The 20,472-nt window shown below is 49.0% G+C and overlaps 5 protein-coding genes across 5 annotated transcripts; 1 reads left to right on the forward strand and 4 right to left on the reverse strand.

Annotated features, from left to right (window-relative positions):
• Positions 1–463: 463 nt before the first annotated feature.
• CI109_103652 (uncharacterized protein) lies at positions 464–2,469 on the forward strand (the record flags this gene model as incomplete). The annotated part of the gene is made up of 3 exons (XM_032001847.1): positions 464–505; positions 609–1,509; positions 1,652–2,469. The coding sequence occupies 3 exons, from the start codon at positions 464–466 to the stop codon at positions 2,467–2,469; spliced, it is 1,761 nt and encodes a 586-aa protein (XP_031864010.1).
• A 207-nt stretch (positions 2,470–2,676) lies between these two features.
• CI109_103653 (uncharacterized protein) lies at positions 2,677–5,720 on the reverse strand (the record flags this gene model as incomplete). Its single annotated transcript, XM_065967345.1, has 5 exons — positions 2,677–2,769; positions 2,845–2,895; positions 3,011–3,086; positions 3,213–5,347; positions 5,424–5,720. The coding sequence occupies 5 exons, from the start codon at positions 5,718–5,720 to the stop codon at positions 2,677–2,679; spliced, it is 2,652 nt and encodes an 883-aa protein (XP_065823417.1).
• Positions 5,721–6,122: 402 nt separating this feature from the next.
• Positions 6,123–9,753, reverse strand: CI109_103654 (uncharacterized protein; the record flags this gene model as incomplete). The annotated part of the gene is made up of 13 exons (XM_032001846.2): positions 6,123–6,212; positions 6,277–6,406; positions 6,474–6,489; positions 6,564–6,915; positions 6,967–7,117; positions 7,177–7,242; positions 7,298–7,454; positions 7,506–7,730; positions 7,797–8,269; positions 8,324–8,407; positions 8,462–8,514; positions 8,577–8,792; positions 8,896–9,753. The coding sequence occupies 13 exons, from the start codon at positions 9,751–9,753 to the stop codon at positions 6,123–6,125; spliced, it is 2,871 nt and encodes a 956-aa protein (XP_031864009.2).
• A 5,586-nt stretch (positions 9,754–15,339) lies between these two features.
• Positions 15,340–17,863, reverse strand: CI109_103655 (uncharacterized protein; the record flags this gene model as incomplete). Its single annotated transcript, XM_032001845.1, has 14 exons — positions 15,340–15,371; positions 15,447–15,901; positions 15,959–16,073; positions 16,133–16,192; positions 16,247–16,391; positions 16,453–16,485; positions 16,543–16,602; positions 16,679–16,755; positions 16,934–17,036; positions 17,124–17,169; positions 17,243–17,331; positions 17,410–17,545; positions 17,615–17,622; positions 17,696–17,863. The coding sequence occupies 14 exons, from the start codon at positions 17,861–17,863 to the stop codon at positions 15,340–15,342; spliced, it is 1,527 nt and encodes a 508-aa protein (XP_031864008.1).
• Positions 17,864–18,462: 599 nt separating this feature from the next.
• On the reverse strand, positions 18,463–20,449 carry CI109_103656 (uncharacterized protein; the record flags this gene model as incomplete). Its single annotated transcript, XM_032001844.2, has 3 exons — positions 18,463–19,301; positions 19,391–20,158; positions 20,422–20,449. The coding sequence occupies 3 exons, from the start codon at positions 20,447–20,449 to the stop codon at positions 18,463–18,465; spliced, it is 1,635 nt and encodes a 544-aa protein (XP_031864007.2).
• Positions 20,450–20,472: the final 23 nt, after the last annotated feature.

The following is a 20,472-nucleotide window of genomic DNA, read 5'->3' on the forward strand; positions in this document are numbered from 1 at the left end:
TTCGTTTTCCTCATTGGTCATTTCCATATGCGCTCAAGTGAGCAATTCATGCAGACATCACATCAACATCGCTGTGGCCGTCGGTGCCACATTCGGTTCCGACGAGAATGAAAAGTGGAGGTTGATCACCTTGTTCCCCAAAACAACAACAGTTGATACCTTTGAACGAGATGAAAGGATGAGCCGAACATCTTTTCATCTTGTTTCCCCCAAAAATACCTCAAGCATGTAGCAGGGGTCAAGGGTGGTTGGAACAGCTCTTTTCACCACATTCCTTTCAACCACGGCAAAGCGGTCTGCGTACCGACTCGATTGCGGGTATTTAAACGTTGATGGACGTTGGCGGTATCGTTACTCTCACTCTTACAGATCACAAAGTCGACGGACAACAGACGTCCAACAACGGCAGGACAAGACCTACAGAGCAAATTCCCACAGAGAGACAAAGATAGATACAGACAAGATGGTGATTGCAGACATTGAACGACTGAGCGATGTGGTCAAGGTGAGTGAGGGTAGTGATTCGTCTGAGCGTCCTCTCCGCTGCTATACGCTATGAGCACACGTGTACACGGGCCTGAATACTAATGCTCGAAATTGGGGTATAGCTCTCGGCCCATGTCACTCGTGTGCTTGGTCAGAACCCTGGTATGATGACATTACAAGGTACCAACTCGTATCTTCTCCAACCTCCTTCGAACCCGCTCGCTCCCTTGATCCTGATCGACACTTCTTCCCCGCACACTGCATCACAATATGTCGATCTCCTGATGCTCCATCTCCACCATCTGGGCTTGGAGTCTGGTATTCGGGAAACCCACTTTGATTCAGTTCTCGCCCAAGCGAAACTCGATTTCCTCGTCCCCGAAGACAAAGTTGACGAGGTCAAACAGTCCATTGTGAAACAACGAGAGGAAGATCCACTCGCTGGGATGGGTGCGCTCGATTCGGTCGTCTATGGTCCAGCGAGTAGATGGGCACCGAATTTGGACAGTGAGAAATATACGAGGAAATTACCTCATATCGAACATATCATCTTGACACATCGACATCTCGATCATGTCGGTGCTTTACCAGCTCTATTGACCGAACTCAAGAAGAAAGATTGTCCTCCTCCGAAAATATGGAAATTCCCTTCGCCAGACGAAACTACTCTCGTTGCCAATGAGAGGGGCAGACCAACTTCAGATGCAGAGATTTGGAATTCACTTCCAAAAGGGACTTTTCATCCTTTCTCACCATTACAACCCTTTCATCCGATCATCCCAGGATTGATGATCAGCATCATCGATCCGAATCACAAACATCTGTTGAAGTATGACAAGACAAGTGGCAAAGCGAGATGGAACGAGGTCCCAGAGATAGCAAGAGTCAGCTTGAGGTGTTTGAGAACACCAGGACATACGAAAGATAGTGTTAGTCTGGTCATGTTGGAAGGGGAGAAGGGGGTGTTCACCGGTGATACGGTGTTGGGAGCAGGGACGACTCAGTTCGAAGATCTACAGAGCTGTAAGTGCCGTCATTTCAACTGAGCTATCACTTTGTTCTAATCATACCCCATCATCCCGCCTTACATCTCACCCACGTTCATGGTCTTGCGATCAAACGTTACGCCGACCTTCTGCTGACCATGCCTTTGGGCTCGTTTCAGACATGACATCCCTCCGGACCCTTCTCGCTCTGAAACCGAACGTCCTTTACCCAGCTCACGGTCCACACATCCCTGGAGCACCAGCCGCTCGAGCTCACATCGAGACTTACATCGCACATCGTCAAGCGAGAGAGGATCAGATTGTGGAGGTGTTGAAGCGGTTCTCGGGAGCGAACGCGACAACGACCATCGAGGATGAGACCGAGCTGGAAGATGTCACAGAGAAAGAATCGTCTTCCGGTGGCGACGATGAAACGAAGGTCGACCCATCATCCGAAGACAAAGACGACAAGGACAAAGACAAGGACAACCACGACAAGGAGGAGAAAGAAGAGAAGACGGAGAAGGAGAAGGAACAGGAGAAAATCCATCTCTCACCACTCGCTTCTGCTCTTATCCGAATCAAGAGGGAGATCCATATCCATGAAGAGAAGATCAATGATTCCCGTGGTCCAGATATGATTGATAAGCGCAAATCTCGTCCTATGCCAGATTTCGAAGATGAGAAGAAAACACTGGCTCAGATCCCCTCTTCCTCTACTACTGGCGAGGACAAGGATGGTGCTCGTGGACAACTCGTTCCGCTCAGTATGATACTTCGATATTTGTACAAGAGCGAAGAACCCAAACTGCTCTTTGCAGCTGCAAAGGGGATTTCTTCCCATCTTGTCAAGTTGGAAAATGAGGGAAAGGCGAGAAAGGGAAAAGTCAAGTGGTGTAAGCTCGTAGGCAAGGAAGTAGGCGAGGTGGAAGAGATGGATGGATGGGAGTGGATTGGCGAGGATGAGGACCAAAAGGAGCAGGCGAAGAGTGCTTGATCAGCGCGTGGAAATCTTGTACCAGTGCCAAGCTTTGTACATTGTATATAGATATCTCAACACATGTTACGATGTGCATCTTCTCTTCCATATCACTGATGTGTTTCTAAGAGACTTTCTCCAAGTACCTACTATCAGGTTCGCGACCTATCAACACCCCAGTTGCTCATCTCGATATCACCTCTTGTTCTTATACCTTCACACCGCTCAGAACCCCAACAGCGCTCCGACCATCTGCGACGCCTTTCTACCCGTCTGAATGCCCATTGCGCCTGGGACCGCGATTGTACGAGTTTGCATCTGTCAAAGCGAGAGTCAGCTCTTCTGCCGTGCGACAAACACAGTCGCGGGAGGTGAGAATGATATTCGACCTACCGAATCTACTCTGTACGAGTCTTTGCCTTCTTGCAAGTTGACTGGATCGACCTGGGTGCAGAAGTGCACATCAGCTTTATTCGAAGGACGCGGCAAATCGCAATGAGTTCGTTGGTAGGGAGAAGCGTGCTCATTGGCCAATGGGGATTTGGGACACTTGACTCACTCTCCACACTTCACGAGCTTTTCGCTCAGCGTCTCGTTGTTCTTTACTCGCAGCGTATTCTTTCTCTTGTTCGGCACTGCGGATGTTAGAATGTCAGCCACCTTTCCCACATATTTATTGTGTAATGCTCTGTTCGCAGTGGGTGACCGCGCCACTCATGTCCACCGGTCTTTCCTGCACGAGAAAACTACTGATTACTCACGTCAAAACCCAATCTTCCAACCAACCTCCCTTCCTAACAGGCTTCTTCACCTCCTTCTTCTCCGCCCCCCCTTCCCCCTTCTCTTTGCCAGATTTCGGCGTGTTCACACCTTGTAACATCGCCAACGTGTTCCCCAGCAATCCTGACCCACCATGGCTTTGCGATCTTGGGACCCCAACCGGTGTGCCTGTCGTAGCAGGTTTCACTTGAGGCTTTTTGACCGGTAATGGTTTCTTCTGACCAGAGGCTTCGTTAGCGAGTCCGGAGGTAGATTTTGATCTCGCCAGACTTGACGACGATGCTGAACCAGAACCGCCGGTAGTCTCGGTGGATTTCTTGTTCGCGTGGAGTTGGTCGACAATTTCGGATGGACGGGGTTTCTTGCCAACCTTCGGTAATGGTTTTGTCGGTTTAGGTGGAGATGATTGGGCGAAAGGGAGATCGACCTCTGCAGGTGTAGTGGTCGATTCGACTCCCTCGATTGGCCCGGTAGCGGTGAGCTGATCTGTGTCCTTCGTAGCTGTGATGGCGTTCTTCGTCGCGGTACTACTTGCACCGTCGGCCTCGTCGTCATCGTCGCGAATTACTGTCTTCGCGCTCTTCGCTTTCTTCGGCTTGACCTTGATCTGGTCCTCGCTATCCGAACCTGAGGACGTATACTGCGCTCTTTCTCGCTTGGCTTTAACCTGTGTCTCTGCTCCTCCTGTCGGCACGGCCTCGTTAGCCTTCTGTGTCGCCTTGCCCTTGCCCTTGGCATTCCCGGCTCGAGCTTTCTTCTCCTCCTTCACAGATCCCCCATCCAGCTTAGCCTCATTGTTCGATGTAGGGTTGACTGAAAGCTTGATCTTTTTGGTGACTTGTTCAGATTCCGCCTCAACATCGACTTTGGCAGGAGCAGCCTCGGCAGGTGTACCTTCCAACGACTCAGATTTCCGCTTCTTTGTCGCCGCTTTTTTACCTCCAGTCTTGGCTGCGGTGGTCGTCGAAGTCGACGCTTCTGGCACATCTCCTCCCAGATTCGCAGACTGCGACGCGGGCACAACCTTGCCCTTCTTCCCCTTTCCTGCTGACCCAGCTTTCGTTGTTTCGCTATTACTGTCCAGGACATCCGGTCGTACTTTCGAGCCAATACTCAACTTTAGCGTTAACTTCTTCGTCGGACTAGCACTTCCTTCTCCTTCTACCACTGGAGGCAGCTCGCTCGTGGAAGCCGCCTTGTAGTTTTTGTTGCCTTTCGGTGGAGGTTTGGCAGTCCCCTTTGCCTTTACCCTCTCTGGCTCCTGGCTTGGCGGTGGAGGAGTTAGTGTCGAGTCGGAACTTCCACCAGCATTGTCGTCGTCGGATACTGGTGATCTGATCATACGGCTATGTTTCGTTCCGGCTTGAGACCGTTTGCCGATGTTGGGCGTCGACATCACAGTGAGGCCCGATATGTGTTTGGGGAATAGGTTTGAGATGCGCGGAGAGGGTGGTAGGCGCTCGGAAGGTGCTGGTGGAGATGGAGGGAATTTGGTTTCGCTAGGTGAAGGCGGAGGTGAAGATAAAGATAAAGGCGACGATTGAACCCGACCTTCTAACGTTCGAGATCCGGATCTTTCTCTGGCCGGAGAAGTATGCGCAGTAACAGGTGGATGGTGGTCCTCTTGTGGTCGTACAAGATGATCTCGTTGGCTGTTGATCGGAGCTGCTTTGTCAGGAGCCTTCTTCGTGAAGATGATCGATGAAGCTCTCGCCCGACTCAGAAGTTGTCTTTGATTATCTGCTGCTTTGTTAGACGGATTACGATTTCTCGTCGGTCGATCCTGCTTCCAAAGCGTGGTCACAGGTGGAGGCACAGATGGCGTTGCTCGGATATGATTAAGGGGACAGACCAATGCTTCTCCTTTGGATGGACAGGACAGTGGAGGCCGATCTGGATCTTTAACGATTTGTTTCGACGGTCTCTTCCTATGATGTCGAGGCTTGACACCGATTCCAGTTGGAGGCGATCCTTGATCCTCTTCTAGAGATGTGAGTGAAGACGATGACGAAGATGGGTGTTGGACAGATGGTCTAGCATTCGAGTTTCGTGTCAGGGAATAGGGATGTCTCGGATGAACAGGATCTGAGAGCAAGTTGACTAGGTCGGAAGAAGTCTACGATAAATTGATATGGGTGATTAAGCACCTCTCTGTCCATCCATTCCGTCCTCTAGTCAGTCCAGAAACTCACACTGTGACCTCTTTGATTCTTCCCTACTGCTAAGATAGTACGGGGACGAGTAGTCTCTTGCACCAATGATCGTGTTTCAGGACTCGCTTGGATCCTCTTCCTATCTTGCTTTTTCCCCCTGCGTTTCTTCTCAGAAAGCTGATTCTGCGGGTTCTCAGATGACTCTGTACTTGGACGGTACGAGCTCGGGTTGTTGAGTCGTTGTGTACTGGGACGGTCTTGGTTGATTGTTGTTGTTGCACTTGTAGGGCTCGCAGATATATACAAAGGATGAGATGATTTTTGGCGCGTGCGCATGCAAGCTTCCCTACTGGGAACAGTTGACGGAGAAGGAGAACATGCAAAGAGCACGAAAGGGAGAGATTGGTTGTGATATCAAACAAGTAAGCAAAGAGAACGAAGGAGGTCAGTTGAAGGAGGACGTTGAATGACCTCTCCTCAACTCTCGACGTTTGACCAGCGGTGGCGGAAATTGCTTCCGACGGAATTCGCATCACAAAAGCATTCCGTGATACCATATTATTCACTTAACAGCCTGTGTGAAGCTATACATCAAGAGGTACAAGAAGATTGTATATAGATCGAAGAAAACGGTATGGTTAGATTGACAGCGGTGAACTACAGTACATAAGAAAGTGTATACAAGGCAATATTCCGTACTCTCCTAAACCGGTTAGGAATGGTGGATCCGCATCCTCTTTAATACCCAAACAACCGGAGGATGAGGTACATCACACAACCGATGAATCTCAACGCGGAGAGACCAAGAACAGCATAGAAGATGACGGTCTGTACAACAATAGCATCAGTAAGGTGTTTACATCACGACCTTTTGGATTAAAGCGGCACTCACAAGATATGGGTTGAAAGTTGAGCTGGTTGCCACGACGAAATGTGAATTGACCCAGTTGGTGAAAGCTGACGAGGTGAACAACAGGATGATGACCATGTTTGATCCTAGGAATAGAAGCACAACGTTGGTTCTGGTCAGACAAGCATCTAGTCAGCGCTATTTGAGGAACAGGGTCACTTTATGGCAGCCGTACTCACCTGAACCTCCTGTCATCTGGAGGATACGCATTTGTAGTCAGCACACTGGTTTCAATAGATCTTAGGACCGTGTTATTGGGGATAACGCACCATCTGCTCGTTTGGTGGCCGCATCTCGCTTCTCGCTCTTCTCCTTCGCAGGCACCCTCAACTCCTGTCTTGCCTGCTGCCAAAGCGCCTCCACATCCTCTTCTTTGGTCGGCAACGCAACCTCTGCCATTTCCTTCCCGTCTTTTGTAACGGTCTTTGCTTGACCGAGGTCTTTGGACGCGCCGTTGTCTCCTTTTGTTCCCCAACTGACGTCGTGCAAGTTACACATGGCGTAGATGAGGAGAATGTTGACATATGACGGTAAGAGCAGCAGGTACTGAACGAAGGAGGTGATCATATGCCATGGCTCAAAGTATAAGAACGATGAGATGATGTAGAGTCCGTAGGTAGCCTACTCAGCGAGTCAGCACATCTGTTGTCTGCCACGGGTAGAGTAACTTACCAGTAAGGACATGGCAAGATCGACAAAGGTTCTGTTCTCGAAAAGAGATGAGACGTCTGACCACCCTTCGGTAGTATGCGGCACCGTCTGGTATACTGTCCACGCTGCGCAGTAGAGCAAGATCCCTTGGCAGACCGCAAACATGAAGATGCTGCATCATGATATCAGCGTCAATGCGGCGTGAAAGACAACTAAATGAGTTTGACTCACCAGAAAGTGTACATGGCGTTCGAACCTTGGGGCCGGTTGCCCAATGAACAAACGAGCACGACAAAGCTAGAGGCAGGAACAAGTCAGCTTTGCGTCGCATCGAAGTATTCCAAAAGCTCACATCAGCGCGATGTAGACCTTGTTGAATACCTGGAAAATCTCATCCCCGGCGCCTCCGAAAGGATCCGTACTGCCTTTAATTGACGAGCTGATGAGGAAGAAGAAGGCGAGGTAGAAAGAAGATATGGATAGCCAATTGAAAAGCAAGTTCACAAGGTCTAGCACGATCACATCAGCTTCTGCTAGCCTCAGCGACCCGAGACACTTACTGTAAAGAGTCAAGAACGTTAAAGATATCTTTCTGAAAAATCCGTGACCACTGGTCCAAATCCTCCAGAAGCAGACCATTGCGTAGGTCGCGGCAAAGATAGATCCGTTCAACCATCTTCGTCGTTGCGAGATGAATTCGGGAACTCTGGCGGGCACGTCTGTTCCAGCTTTTGCCGATTTGACGTATTGTAGTCGCCATCTGGCATTCTTCTTCACCACGATCTCTGCAAAACAGCAACCATCTCGCTTCAGCTACGTGGCAACATAAGGAAGCTGAAGGCGACACTCACCGAACGCGAGGATACGATCCTCTGCCAAGAACTTGTTTCTATCGAAAATCGACGCCTCTGCCCCAGGCAAGTTCATCATTTCACCATGGAAGTATGCGGCAAGTGGTCCAGTCCCATCAGGATGATTCGCCACAGCCGCGTATCGATAAGCTGAGAAAGCTCCAGGCAAGACCGATATCAGACCAAAGACCGATTCGAATGGCTTGTCCAGGATATTGCTCATCTTGTACTCGAAGTTTTGTCCGGCAACAAGTGGATTGAAGAGCAGCTTTCCGAATCTGCCAGTGTCTGCGAAGATCTCGCCACATGCTCCACCAACGTTGGGATGCTTCTCGAAACACTTGTAAAGCTCATAGATCGATGTACCGCTAGGTTTCGTGCCTACGTCAAGAAGGACACAAACGTTGGGTTTGATTAAGGGTCCCAAAGCGTTGAAAAACCATCGATGCGAGTTCAACTTCTTTTTGTTTTGTCTGTTGAGTAGTCTGCTGTCAGTCCCTACCTTGTGAGTAGCAATCTCCACTCACTCTTTCAAGCAGAAGATGATTTGCACTGGTACAGAACCAAAGCCAACCTCTCCGGTGTCAGACACAACGACCTGCGACGTGTACCTTGAATCGGAATGATTAGCTCAATATGCATAACGGTGTGAGGTTGTCGCTCACTCGAAGATATGCGCTTGGGTTTCTTTGCCTGCGACGTGGTCTTTCATCACACCCTACGAGCACGCATCAGGTTAGTCAAGCTCTTGTTGTCCTCGGCGTGACGATCGTTACTCACTTCAGCATACACTCCCATCAACTGCAAGACCTTCAACACCCTTGGATCGACCACCTTTCGTCCGTCTGCGACAATACACACTACCACTTTCTTCCACGATTCTGCGCCCCAGGTCTTTGACTTTGTGCGACTGGTAAGATGAGCGATGTTCTTGATGACGGAGTTGAGAGTTCTGAGCAGTAGGTCCGAGGTCTCGTTGTACATCGTCATGACGATCTATGGAAATGGCTCCGCAGTCAGCTGCCATTTCATTTGAAGAGCTTCCATAGTAAGGAGCAGGGCGATAGAATGGTTCATGAGCTGGATGATCTCGACTCACAAACAGCTCAGTCCTCCTTCCATAGAGATACTGTCTCAAAGTAAACTTTCTAGCCATGAACTCGTCTGGATCACAAGTAGCTGCCGAATATCTCATACTATCCATCTCCCCATCCATGACACCCAATCCCTTCGTAGTCGGTCTCACACCCTTGGGTACCGGAACGTCCATCACCAGATTACCGTTCTGCAAAGGTACCTGCTTGACGACTCTTCGTTCGAGTAGCTGATTACGCATCGTGTGCCAATGGGAAGTACCGCTGAAGCTCGTCATTGGTGCCGGAGAGTATGCGGGTCGAGGCGGATACTCTTGACGAGGTTGATACGGCGGCATATTGTTGTTGTGCATAGGAAGCTGTGGTACGACGTTCCCTACGCCCCATTCCTTCTGAGGAGAAGAAGCAAGATGAGTTGTAGACGAGAACGATTTGTGCTCGTCCACGTAGTCGGAATGGTAAGAGGAGAATGAGGGTCGACTCTCCATCGGAGGAGGGGGTTGATGTTGTGCTGGTCCTCTGAACACGTCGCCAGGCTGCAGACCGCCACCGAGGAAAGGCGTAGGACTAGGAGCAGGGCTCGGACGACCATACAACATCTCATGCGAATCGTAAGGTGTCGAAGGAGGTTGATAGGCTGGCGACGTCATTCTTGTAGGTGAGGTGTCATATCCGCCTGGACCAGCAGGGGAAGGGGCACGATTGGCGTTGGTGGACACACCAGAGAAGTACGAGTCGGTAGGGTGGGAGTATTGAGATGGATTGCTATATCCAGATTGTGTGTTTGGTTGATTGTGGTAGTCAGGATAAAGGTTGGAGTTTGGATTTTGACGATAGTCGTCTTGGTGGTAGGGGTAACTCATCGCGAGCGAAGCAGTCAGCGGGCGTGTCTCGAGCAATAAAGTAGCGTGTGAATGGATGATCAGCCCGAAGCCTCGGTCGATGATGTGTGGGTGGATGGGGGTGGATGGAAGGTTGGTGGAAATGAGAGTAGAGCTAAAGCCTTGTTTTGACACGTCAAAGCGGTCAGTGTGGAGTGTCGGGTGGCAAAGGGACGTGCGGGGTGGGTCTCAAGGGGCGTTGATTAGAGCGACCAAGGGACGACTTGAAGTAGGGATAGAAAAGAACGTGGTGCTACCAGAGTCCTGCTCTGAACGTTGTGATGGGATGTTGTGGAGATGAGAAATAAGAAGAGATGTGTTGTCGCAATGATCCATAATATCAAGGCAATACCAAGGCTCTTCCTCTCCAGCTAGTGCAATGAGATGTGAAACGCGTTACAATCGTGATTTTGTCTTTGCTTTCTGTGCCTGATTGATTGACCCTGGCTGTCACCTTTCGCCTTACACGCGTCACCGGCTCAGCAGGCAATTGAAGGATACAAGAATAGTTTATATCTAGCAGTATGAGTGTATGAACAGAATCACCAACACTTCAAGAACTGCTCCCAGTTCACTTCACATGTCAAGATCGCCAAACTCAGTGCCACCCGTCCTCAAACCTTACATACTTCCCAGTGGGGACTGAACTTTGCGTTGACCCATTCATCCCACTCTGCTCTAAAATCATGGAATGTGGAACATACTCTGCTCCATCGTTGTAGCACTCCACCACAGGTCTCCTAGTAAGCCATGTGTGATACCAAAGAGATTCAATGGGAAAGTGGGTGAACCGGCTGGTTCTTGTCTGATTGTCCTTTGCTGTTACTTCGATCGAGATTCATTTGCATCCAGGTCGGAGTAGGATAGATCGACTGTATGCTTACATGTCTCATGATTTGGTCAAGGTATATGTACACTATCTAACTGTGTTCTAGCTAACCACTCACTCATACTACAACGGAATGGGAATAAGTTGAGCTGAGTGGGAATCTCTATCGACCTGATGGCATTCCTCTAGGGAGCAAAGGCCAAAAGTTGATAGAGTGTTTGTCAAAGTTGCGTTGTTATTGTCAGTAGGTTGGCCGGGATGTGTATGTGTTCCTCTGATCCTTCTCTTACAAAAGCTATCTTATCCCTCACTCAAGCTTTTCAGAGCATCCGTCAACTTTCGCTCAAACTATTCATGTGATCCAACAGAGTCTTCATTGATGTCCGTTCGATCCTCTACAGACCTGGTTGTACCACATTGTAAAGACCTGTTCCAGAAATTTTTCTCGTGTGCACATCCAGTTTACTCTTTACACCTTCACCAGTCATATGCATGCTCCAGACCATCGACAGACTGCTCAGACGTCCCTGCCCGCTGTGACCTGTGTCATGACAATCTCACACACTATCATCCACATTCTTCTTGAGTGTGCTGTCAATCTCTATGACTATGTCCTCCTTCTTTACAAGCGGTGACAGGTCATATAGACTCCAAGGTCGGTCAGCAGTGGTTAGTTGTGCCTGGTCTATATGTCATTACAATCTTATCAAGGAGGGGGGATCGTACTCATTGCCCGTGTGCCCGGTTCTTGCACGAGCCTGTGATCGGGACGTGCAGTATGGTCCGGGTTCATTTGTAGCAAATCCATTCTAAAAAACTGCTTTCAGGGAATGTAATCAAAGCGTAACCAAAGTGTCAATAAACATCATGGACTCCTTTTCTTTCCTCCATCACATACCCCAGCTCAAGCGACAACCACAACCAAAGCAGAAGTCAACAAACCAATGATGGTCTGAATAGTATAATCCAGGATGTCAAGGGTCAGTTGAATTGGAATTCCTCACTATCTGGACTGAGAGACACCATCTGGCCATCTTGCATAACAAAATGGATTTTTGGTTTAGATGACTGCAATGAGTCAGCCCCACCAATTGAGCCTTGTCCTGCGCCTGTATGACCTGCTTGTCCAAATGTGTTTACAGAACTACCCGGAAAGTTGTCTGTTGCGAAGCTTTTGTCTGATGGGTACACTGGCATCAAGGATTGGCCCTTTGACTGATATGATGAGCCTTGCCGACCAGTGGAGCTGTAGTCAGCAGGGGTGGGTTGTGTCCATGTGTTGACATTCGAAGGCAGGTAGTTTGTGCTTGCCGACCACTCCTCATGTGACACATTGTCTCCTTCAGCATCTGCATCAGGGTCATAATCATACCCCAAAGGGTGTGTCTCTTGAGTGCTGGCGCTGGCCCTGTTTCACATACCAGGTCAGTCCTCTAATATCCTATCAGAATTGAAATCACCCACACATCTGATGGGCCAGCATCATCCTTGACCTTGCTGTACCTTGTGCTTTTGCTCTTCCTTTTGCTCTCCCACCCCCTGCAATGCAGCACAATAAGCATTGAACCCTGTTTGGGAGGATTGACATGTATCTGCAAAAATGGGTCAGGATCATTGATCCCAGGAAGGAGAGCTAGCCTCCATCCTGGTAGATCACACCAGGACTTCCAGCTCACCAGCCATACCTTTCATATCTTTACTGATCCCATGGCAACCTTACTATTTGTGACTGTGACCACAAGCAGAAACAGAATGTGACGGAGTAAGATGGCTATATGTAGACTCACCTCAATGCAGCTGCACTCCTGCTCTGTAACAAATCATGTTTATATTCCTCACGATCCATATAGTGACATTTCTCCCCCTCCCCACTATTGATACAGGTAATGCAGCTCCTGACAGGGGGTCAGCCTAACAAAACAGCTGCACACATCCTCCTGGTTTGGAAGAGACGGTTTCATGACCTTGGCAACTTACGGTTTTTCACGATTACAATGGCCATGGACGGTGCGGCACCTGTTACACATAGGTCCCAAGAGCTCTGTCTGATACTGGCCTCTAGGCATTGTTGTGTCCTCAAGGATAAGTAGAGGAGCAAATGACAATGGTGATCAAATTCAATGAAGAAATGTACGAGTTGATTGTGTTTTTTGTGGAAGAAATGATTTGTGTGATAGGAGAAGGTAAGAAGATGGACAGGAGGGCACAACTAGAAACACCTCTTATACACCGTTTCTCTCATGGAGATATCACCGGCATTGACTGTTGGTAGCAGGACAAGGCATAGTAGTGAAAGGAAATCCAAACACTTGTCAGTTTGAAAAGGGAGTTTGTGAAGGGAAGAATTGCTGATATTGAGGTCATTGTGATGTCATTGTACAGCTCTAGCATGCCAATGTGGACGTGTGTAAGCCCACATAAAGGATATTCCTTTGCATGTTATCCTAGGCGATGTGCCCGGGCGAATTGAAACAGTTCTGAAGTGTATGACATCATTGATGTCATTTGTCATCATCAGCAGAACACCAGGGTGATGAAGGGAATTGACGTAATTGTTATCCTGATTGGAGAATGTCAGAAGGGAAGATATGACGGTGTCAAAATCATTGTAATGACATTGCATAGCTTTAGCAGCCCAATTGGTAAGTGTGTCAAATATGAATAGGACTTTGCATGGCAAACCTTTGCCAGGCCAAAACCTGTGTAAGTTATTTTGAGCACAGTCACATCATTTGACATCATTTGACACCATTTCACATCATTTCAGCTCTCAGTGCTTTATTCAACCAGGAAGAACTTGCCAACTATGATGTTAACAAACAAGGGGCTGCATTGCAGATCGACTCTTGTGCTGTAGACAAACCACTCAAGAAACAGATAAGTTTTATGTGTGCATAGCCCCAAGACAAAGGCCACACTTCAATGGAAGCATCACACTGATGTTTGATAGTTACCCAAAGGGGTTGCACCTTGATACGACTTGTTGGTGACTGAGTGTCACGCCAGTACGGAGGGATAGGGGAGGTGTCCAAGGAAAGGGACAGTGTTTCGGGCTTGTTGTATGATTGATCCAGGTTTAATAAGTGCCAACGGTGGCAACAGTGACGACAGGGGTAGTGATGACGACAAGAGTTGTTGGGTTGTGACCAAATGTGGGACTGTATGAGTGAGTGTCATGACGGTCACTGCCACATACATCACATGACCTACAAGATCCCGACGCACTCGCCGCTCTACTCGCTATTCTCGTCGAACTCGTCGAACTTCATTCAATGAACCTGTCAGGGGCGTCACACCGACCAGCCAATGACCAAGATTCGACCCAAAACAGTATTGTAGATGTGAAGTTCGCGTGTGTCATGGACTTAAGGGTATAACATATATACAGCTAAGTCGAGACTGATCGGGTGACTACTAAGATCGTGGCTACGGTGGCTAAGTTCATGTACTACGGTGAAGACTAAAATCGAGAATCGCTGGGGATTCGTTCTCTTGACTACGGTTGTTCCTTCATCTATATTCCTTTGCGATTCTCGCTTGTTCTCGGTTATGTTCATGTTTCCGGTTGCCAATTGCTGAAAGGCCATATTCTGGACTCACATGTATTGGTAAAGATCTAAGATTCGCGGTACGACGATGTGATAGTTCTAAGTTCGTATAAACGCGTCGAGGTTCTATGAATTACGACGAGTTTCGTGGCATGTTCGCGATTATCGGTATACGGTCGTGACAGAACCCATCTATTATTCGGTCTAATTTGACTAACTCGCCGAGTTGTAGAATATCGCTCAACGTAGATGGACGGACGGACAGATGGATGGATGGATGGATGGATGGATGGATATATAGGAGAATGGCTATTCTCATCTTTGTACTCTCTTCCTTAGTGGTTTCCCGATTGAAAGTCATACACCGTACCTTTGTTATCGCTCTTGACGATATCACTTAGCCTTCAGTCAGTCCAAGGCCACAACGCTCATCCTGAGGTTGTTCTCTTCGGATTCTCGTTGTTTTCGTCATTCTCGCTGAGTATCTCGTCCGTCTCGCCATTATAATTGACGCCTTTGGCAAATATCACTCAACCTTGTCTCCGTGGTGTGATAGGGCCTCATTGACTGAAGCCTCTGTTGATCATCGTGACACCTACCGTGACAAATTGTTCGAGTTTTGTTTAAGGGATAGCTAGCTCGTTTAATGATGTTCTACAAGTTCAATGATTGTGGCAAGGATAACGAGAACATCAGTACGAGGCATGAACTCACAGGTATGATGTTAAAGTGACTGTCATGACACGCAGGAGATCAAACAAAGTGGAAACCAAGCATGTCTAGCAGTATGGGTCTTTGAGCAGTATCAATAAAGCTCTGAAGACCGTCTCCAGACCAATGCACGACATTCTCACGAAAGGCAGTTTGTTCGATGTTCACGCGAAGTGCCACAAAATGTGGTATCCTTTTCAGTTGATCTCCTCGCAAGGGGCGACACAAAGACAAGGTATTTCAGGCAGTGATCCGCATGGAGTTGTAAGGTACGAAACGTGTTTGTACATTGAAGGCAGCGTGTCACAGGCAGGATATGCATACTGTGTATAATAAGCGCTGTACAAGGGATAGCGCTGAAGTGGTGGAGGGGGGAGAGGGTAGAAAGGAGGAGGGATCCTTACATAGTCCGTGAAATAAGCAAATGGGACGAGTCGACGGTGTCATCGACGTAGGAAATGGTCGAAACGAGTAGCTAGATCAATGAAACCCGTTTCGGAGGTTATCGTACTCTGCGATGAGGTCTGACGTGTCAGCAAAGCATTTCATTCCCTGTGTGATCTATGAATGCGTGCAGAGATACTGACCCGAGTGAGGGTAATGAAGGTTGTTTTGACTCGAGTCCAAAGGGCCGCCGAAGTTTGTGAAGGCGGTAAGGACGACGTCGACCAGACTCTCCCCGACATTAGTGTCGATGCTACCGTCGTCCCACCTCTTCTCAACGACGAGCGCTGCAGCGTCCGGAACGGCGTCAGAACGTTTCTCCCTTGAGTGGACATCTCGGCGAATGGGCGATAATTCTGCGGGAAGAGGCCAAGGTGCACCTTTGTGATGGCCGTACAGCTTCTTCCTGGCTGCGCCATGGGTATGCTCCCAATGTGCTGGGATCATAGGAGCATTGAGCCGACCTCGGGTTTGCGGTCGGGAATAATCTTGGTCCACGGACCAGTACATCATACCACCGAGTTGGTTGTCGAGGACATATTCAGCCTTTTGAAGAGCGACGGTAGGCGTGTCGAAAGAGACGATGTGGCCAGTGGCACTGCACCGAGGTCCGAATTAGCTTTTGGTTCCCGATCTAGACACGTGCCACGCTCACTTATTGACACTCCAAGAAGCACCGAGGGTCTTATTGTATACCACAGTCTCTCCCGGAAGAGGGAGATGTTTATCATCGTAGTTTCCGGGCTGATCCCAATCCCCATCACCGAGATCTACGTTGGTATATCAGCCAACATGAAGCAATACCACTATTGCACATGAAGGCACTCACCAGTCCAGTTAGTGTACATCCCCTGAGTACCGTTGAAAGCAGTTCCATACAGTGGCATGCCTGTAACACACCGGTCAATCCAAACTCATAACCTTCGTGAAGAGAAATACTGACCAAGGTTAAGCTTCCTTGGGTTCACACCAGAAATTCGATAATGGTCGGCACATTGCGAACCGGAAGCACCGACGTCATTGGCCGGGTTGCCGTCCGGGTAAAGGTTGGAAGCGGGCAAGGCCTTGTCGGTCCATTCGCCGGAGAACTGTTGAGTCTCATCATGTCAGTGATGTTTGGTTGTATGCGTGTGATATCGGTTTACTCACATCGTACGCCATGAGATTCCAGAAGTCGAGATACTATAGTCTCAGACAATCAGCTTGAGTGTTCGTCGTTCAGAACTCACGACGACCTACCTGGTCCATACCGGGAACATCGAGTCCACCCCAGCCCGATTCTCCGCACGACGCGGCCCACTATGGCGAATATCGACTCATGTCAGCGGACCATTCACGCCAAAAGATACTGTTGACCGGGTCATCGATGACTTACCGAAAGAAGATAGTGGTCGGCGCAATCCTCTTCAGCAGCTTTGTTCAGATGCTCTCGAAGGATGCGCATAAGATCGACTGTCGCTTGAGTCTGGGTAGAGTCAGGGCTGTTTCAAGGTGGAATATGAACAGTATTCGTCAATGAGATATATTGATAGTCATACCAAAGGCCACTTACTATTCTGAAAGACGAGATGCGATGATTAGCTAACAGCTCTAATGATATAGGTGGCAGGACTGGAGTGTACAGACTCACCGAAGTCGATGTCGAGACCATCAAAACCGAGATTGTGTACCAAAGCGACAGCAGTCTTTGCGAAAGTCTGACGCCAGTCCGAATCCGTTATGTTCGCGAAGTTCTACCGTCAACAAGACAATCAATTTGTCGTTAGCTTGACACGATTTATCTCACAGTACACATCATCACTCGGCGACATGAGACTCACAGTGGAGTAGCCAGCCCCACCGATGGAGAGCATAACCTTGAGGTTGCTATGTCTCATCAGTCAGCCTTGTCCGATCTATAAGTGTATTGTAGGTTACAGCTCCTTGGTACGACACTCACCGATTTTGCTCTTTCATGAGGTAGAGTTGCTTTAGGTTGCCATACAGGTTGTTACAGCTCTCATCCTCGTCATCGCCAGGGTACTCGTACTGTCCAGACACCGATACGTCGCCCTGTCAGTTCACCCTGATATGGTACTTGGGGATCTTATGGAAACGCAAGCGTACCTGAAGATCGGCATATTCATCTGTCAAGAAGACGGTACCGTTCACACCATCGACGTTGGCAAATGAGTAGAGAAGGTGAGTGTACTCTGAAGCCGTAATGTTGGTGACGAAGAAGTCCTGGGGATCGTAAAGTGCCCTGGTCACCAAACCCAAATCAGTAAAATATACCACGACTGGTGATAGAGTCCTCGAGGGGTAAACGTACCAGTTGGTCTAAGGGTTATAATTTTGGTCAACTCAATCGCGCTCATACCTTCGCACGTGAGGGGCATTGCACAATACTCACGTAGTACCCAACACTCCTGTAGCCGGCCCACTGACCGATCTCGCCGCCTCCCTTGTGCTTACTGCTGGACACCAATTTGCTGCCACACGTGGTGCGCTCGGCGTAGGGAGCTGCTGATACCAACGCCGAAAATGCAAGTAGTGCCCAGAAGGCACCACTGATCGACATATCGAGAATTATTAGGTGGTGTCAAGAAGGAAGCTTGGTATTATAAGACGCTTTAAGTAGCTTGGGAAGGACAGGAATAGAGGGTCTAGGTGAGAAGAGAGTGGGCGTATAGAAGGAGTGAATCAAATAAGTGGGTAATTAGTCAGCCGTTGGACAAGGACGAGATGGGGGAGAGTGAGAAGAAAGTGGTGAACGTAGACGGCAGCTTTATATGCATCACTGTTAGTAGTATAATTAGATATAGAAGCCGTGATCCCGGTACGACGCCGGCTTTCGGATCCATCGCACCGTCGTGAGATGTAGATGTCAGCACAGAGGAACGATTGTGGGGTTGACGCTAAGATGAGGCGTAATATAACCAGCGTTTCACCATTGTTTCGCCAGGGAATGGTGCTATAAATACTCCAAAAACAAGTTAACTTTCGTCGGTCGTGCGCCACATCACAAATGAAACATCCAGCACAGTGTGTGTATCTGTGTGTGACCGGTTGAGTTCTTAGTCGCTATATGCATTATGAACGCGTGGTGTTCTCATCTCCATGTGTTTCGGCTATGTCGAATCGTACGATTAGAGCCTGATTGAGTCACTCCCTACTGTCTTATCCCGAGAGCATTATTCTCCCCAATGTCATGATTGCAGTTGCGAGAGCAGCTCCTATCAGTCCCGCTGCTGCAAGATCGCGCTCTTGCGACGGTTGGGCAACGACATCGAGATATGCTGGAAGACCGGTGATTGCTTTCGTAAGGAGTGGTCGTGATGAAAGTGACGATGACGGTGACGTCGAGGGCTCTGATAGAGGAGCGAGTAATAGCTCAGGCGAAGGCACCGCTACATCGTCGGCCAAGAATGCTTCTTGACTCGCTGTTGGTGATGATCTGCCTGTGATTTGCTCGACCTCACTTCCACGCAGATAGGTTTCATGTGAAGCCCCCGCCGCCGCGACCGAGGCCAAATGACCTTCTACTCCACCTAATCTCCTATCCACCTTCTCCATCATCCCGGCCATCCTCTCCTCCAATCTCTCCACCAATCTCCTTCTCTTCCACGGTTCCACCACCGCCACCGCTCCCACAAAGATTATCAGATTGAGTGCCAGACCAATCAAGTTCGCCCAAGTGGATACACTTCGGATCTTATCGCTCCAAACTTGTTCTTCGTGATATCTCTGCAAGATCGTCTGCATGAGCTCAGAAAACGCCTTGTCGACGGCCAACTCCGATTCCTTCAACTGGACAGAGGTAGAAGCTACCGCATGTGTGGATGAATGATCGGCTCGTACAAGGGATGTGAAGCGAGAGACATCGGCGTCGGTCCAGGAGTGTTTCCGTTCGAGAAGCGAATTGACGTCTCGCTGGGCGGCGGATCGTGCTGCGACAGCTTCGTCATAGGCGGCTTTTGTTGCACGAGCAGTTTCGCGAAGCCGTTGTAGCTCGTCCTCTGAAGTTTGATAACGAGGTCAGTCATTGGATTGCAGAGCTAGCAATCCGTGCATTGATATGGATCTCGTCAGACGATGAAGCACTCACCTTTATGAAAGACCAACGCCTTCAATCTCTCCACTTCCTGGTATCCCGTCATCTGATTCACCTTCAATCCAAGATCTACTAATCTTTTCTCTGCCCCTTGTGCTACCTGCCTCGAATGCTGCATGACCGTCCCACTCCATTCTGCTAGACGAGCTCTGACTTCGGGAGTGATACATTTCGTTGTGATTGCTGTAACGATGGGGCTATTCAGAGCGAATCGAGATGAAGCGTTCCCAGATGATGAACCGGTAGACGCGGTCGATGATTCACTATTGGGATTATTCGGTATGCCGAAGTGGCCAGAGGAAGGGGAGCTTGGGAGTGAATCAGGCGGCGACGAAGTAGAACTTGTTGTTGGATTCGGCGCTGAGGAGTGTTGAGAACCTGATTGGGAAGATCGCGAAATCGACGAGGATGGTACGTTATCCGGCACCGGTAAAGGTTCAGGCGACCACTGTCTCTCTCCTTCTTCCTGTCTTTCCACAGCCGAGCTGGTACTAGCTAATCGATACGACAGACGAGGATCTCGCAGAAGCCTTGAAACATTGTTTCGAGGAAGGCGACGTGGACATGGACAGGGGAAGGAGGGCCGAGCGAATTGTGTCACCGAAGAGCTTGCAGAAGCATAGGGGAAGAACGAGGTTGCATGGCGCAGCGCCATGAGGATGCGTGAGAAGTCACAGGGAGTAAAGATCCGGGCGAATGCGAAGACGGTCACGAAGTCGAAGTGGAAGGAGTGAAGCGTACGATGGTTTCGTCGAAGGCTAGCTACAGAAGCCTATATCGAAAGTTGTCAAGTCAAAGATGTCATTTGCGTCTGACACTGGGCTGTATTGAAAGTGCGCCGAAATATCAAAATTCAGGGCATCCCGTTGGACCTGGGAAATTAGTAGCACAGGTTCATTTTCTGCTCTATCAACATCCATAACATGCCAGCTACAAAGAGAGAATCCATGCTTTGGACCTCAACTTTCTTTCTGTATGCAAAGTTCCTTGCATGGAAATCCTCAATAACCTCAAACTCCACTAACCACCTCTGCTCCTCTTGCCTTGAAACATGTCTGAGTTCAAACAAAGGACGA

This window comes from Kwoniella shandongensis, chromosome 6, assembly GCF_008629635.2.
Source record: "Kwoniella shandongensis chromosome 6, complete sequence".
Classification (NCBI taxonomy): Eukaryota; Fungi; Basidiomycota; class Tremellomycetes; order Tremellales; family Cryptococcaceae; genus Kwoniella; species Kwoniella shandongensis.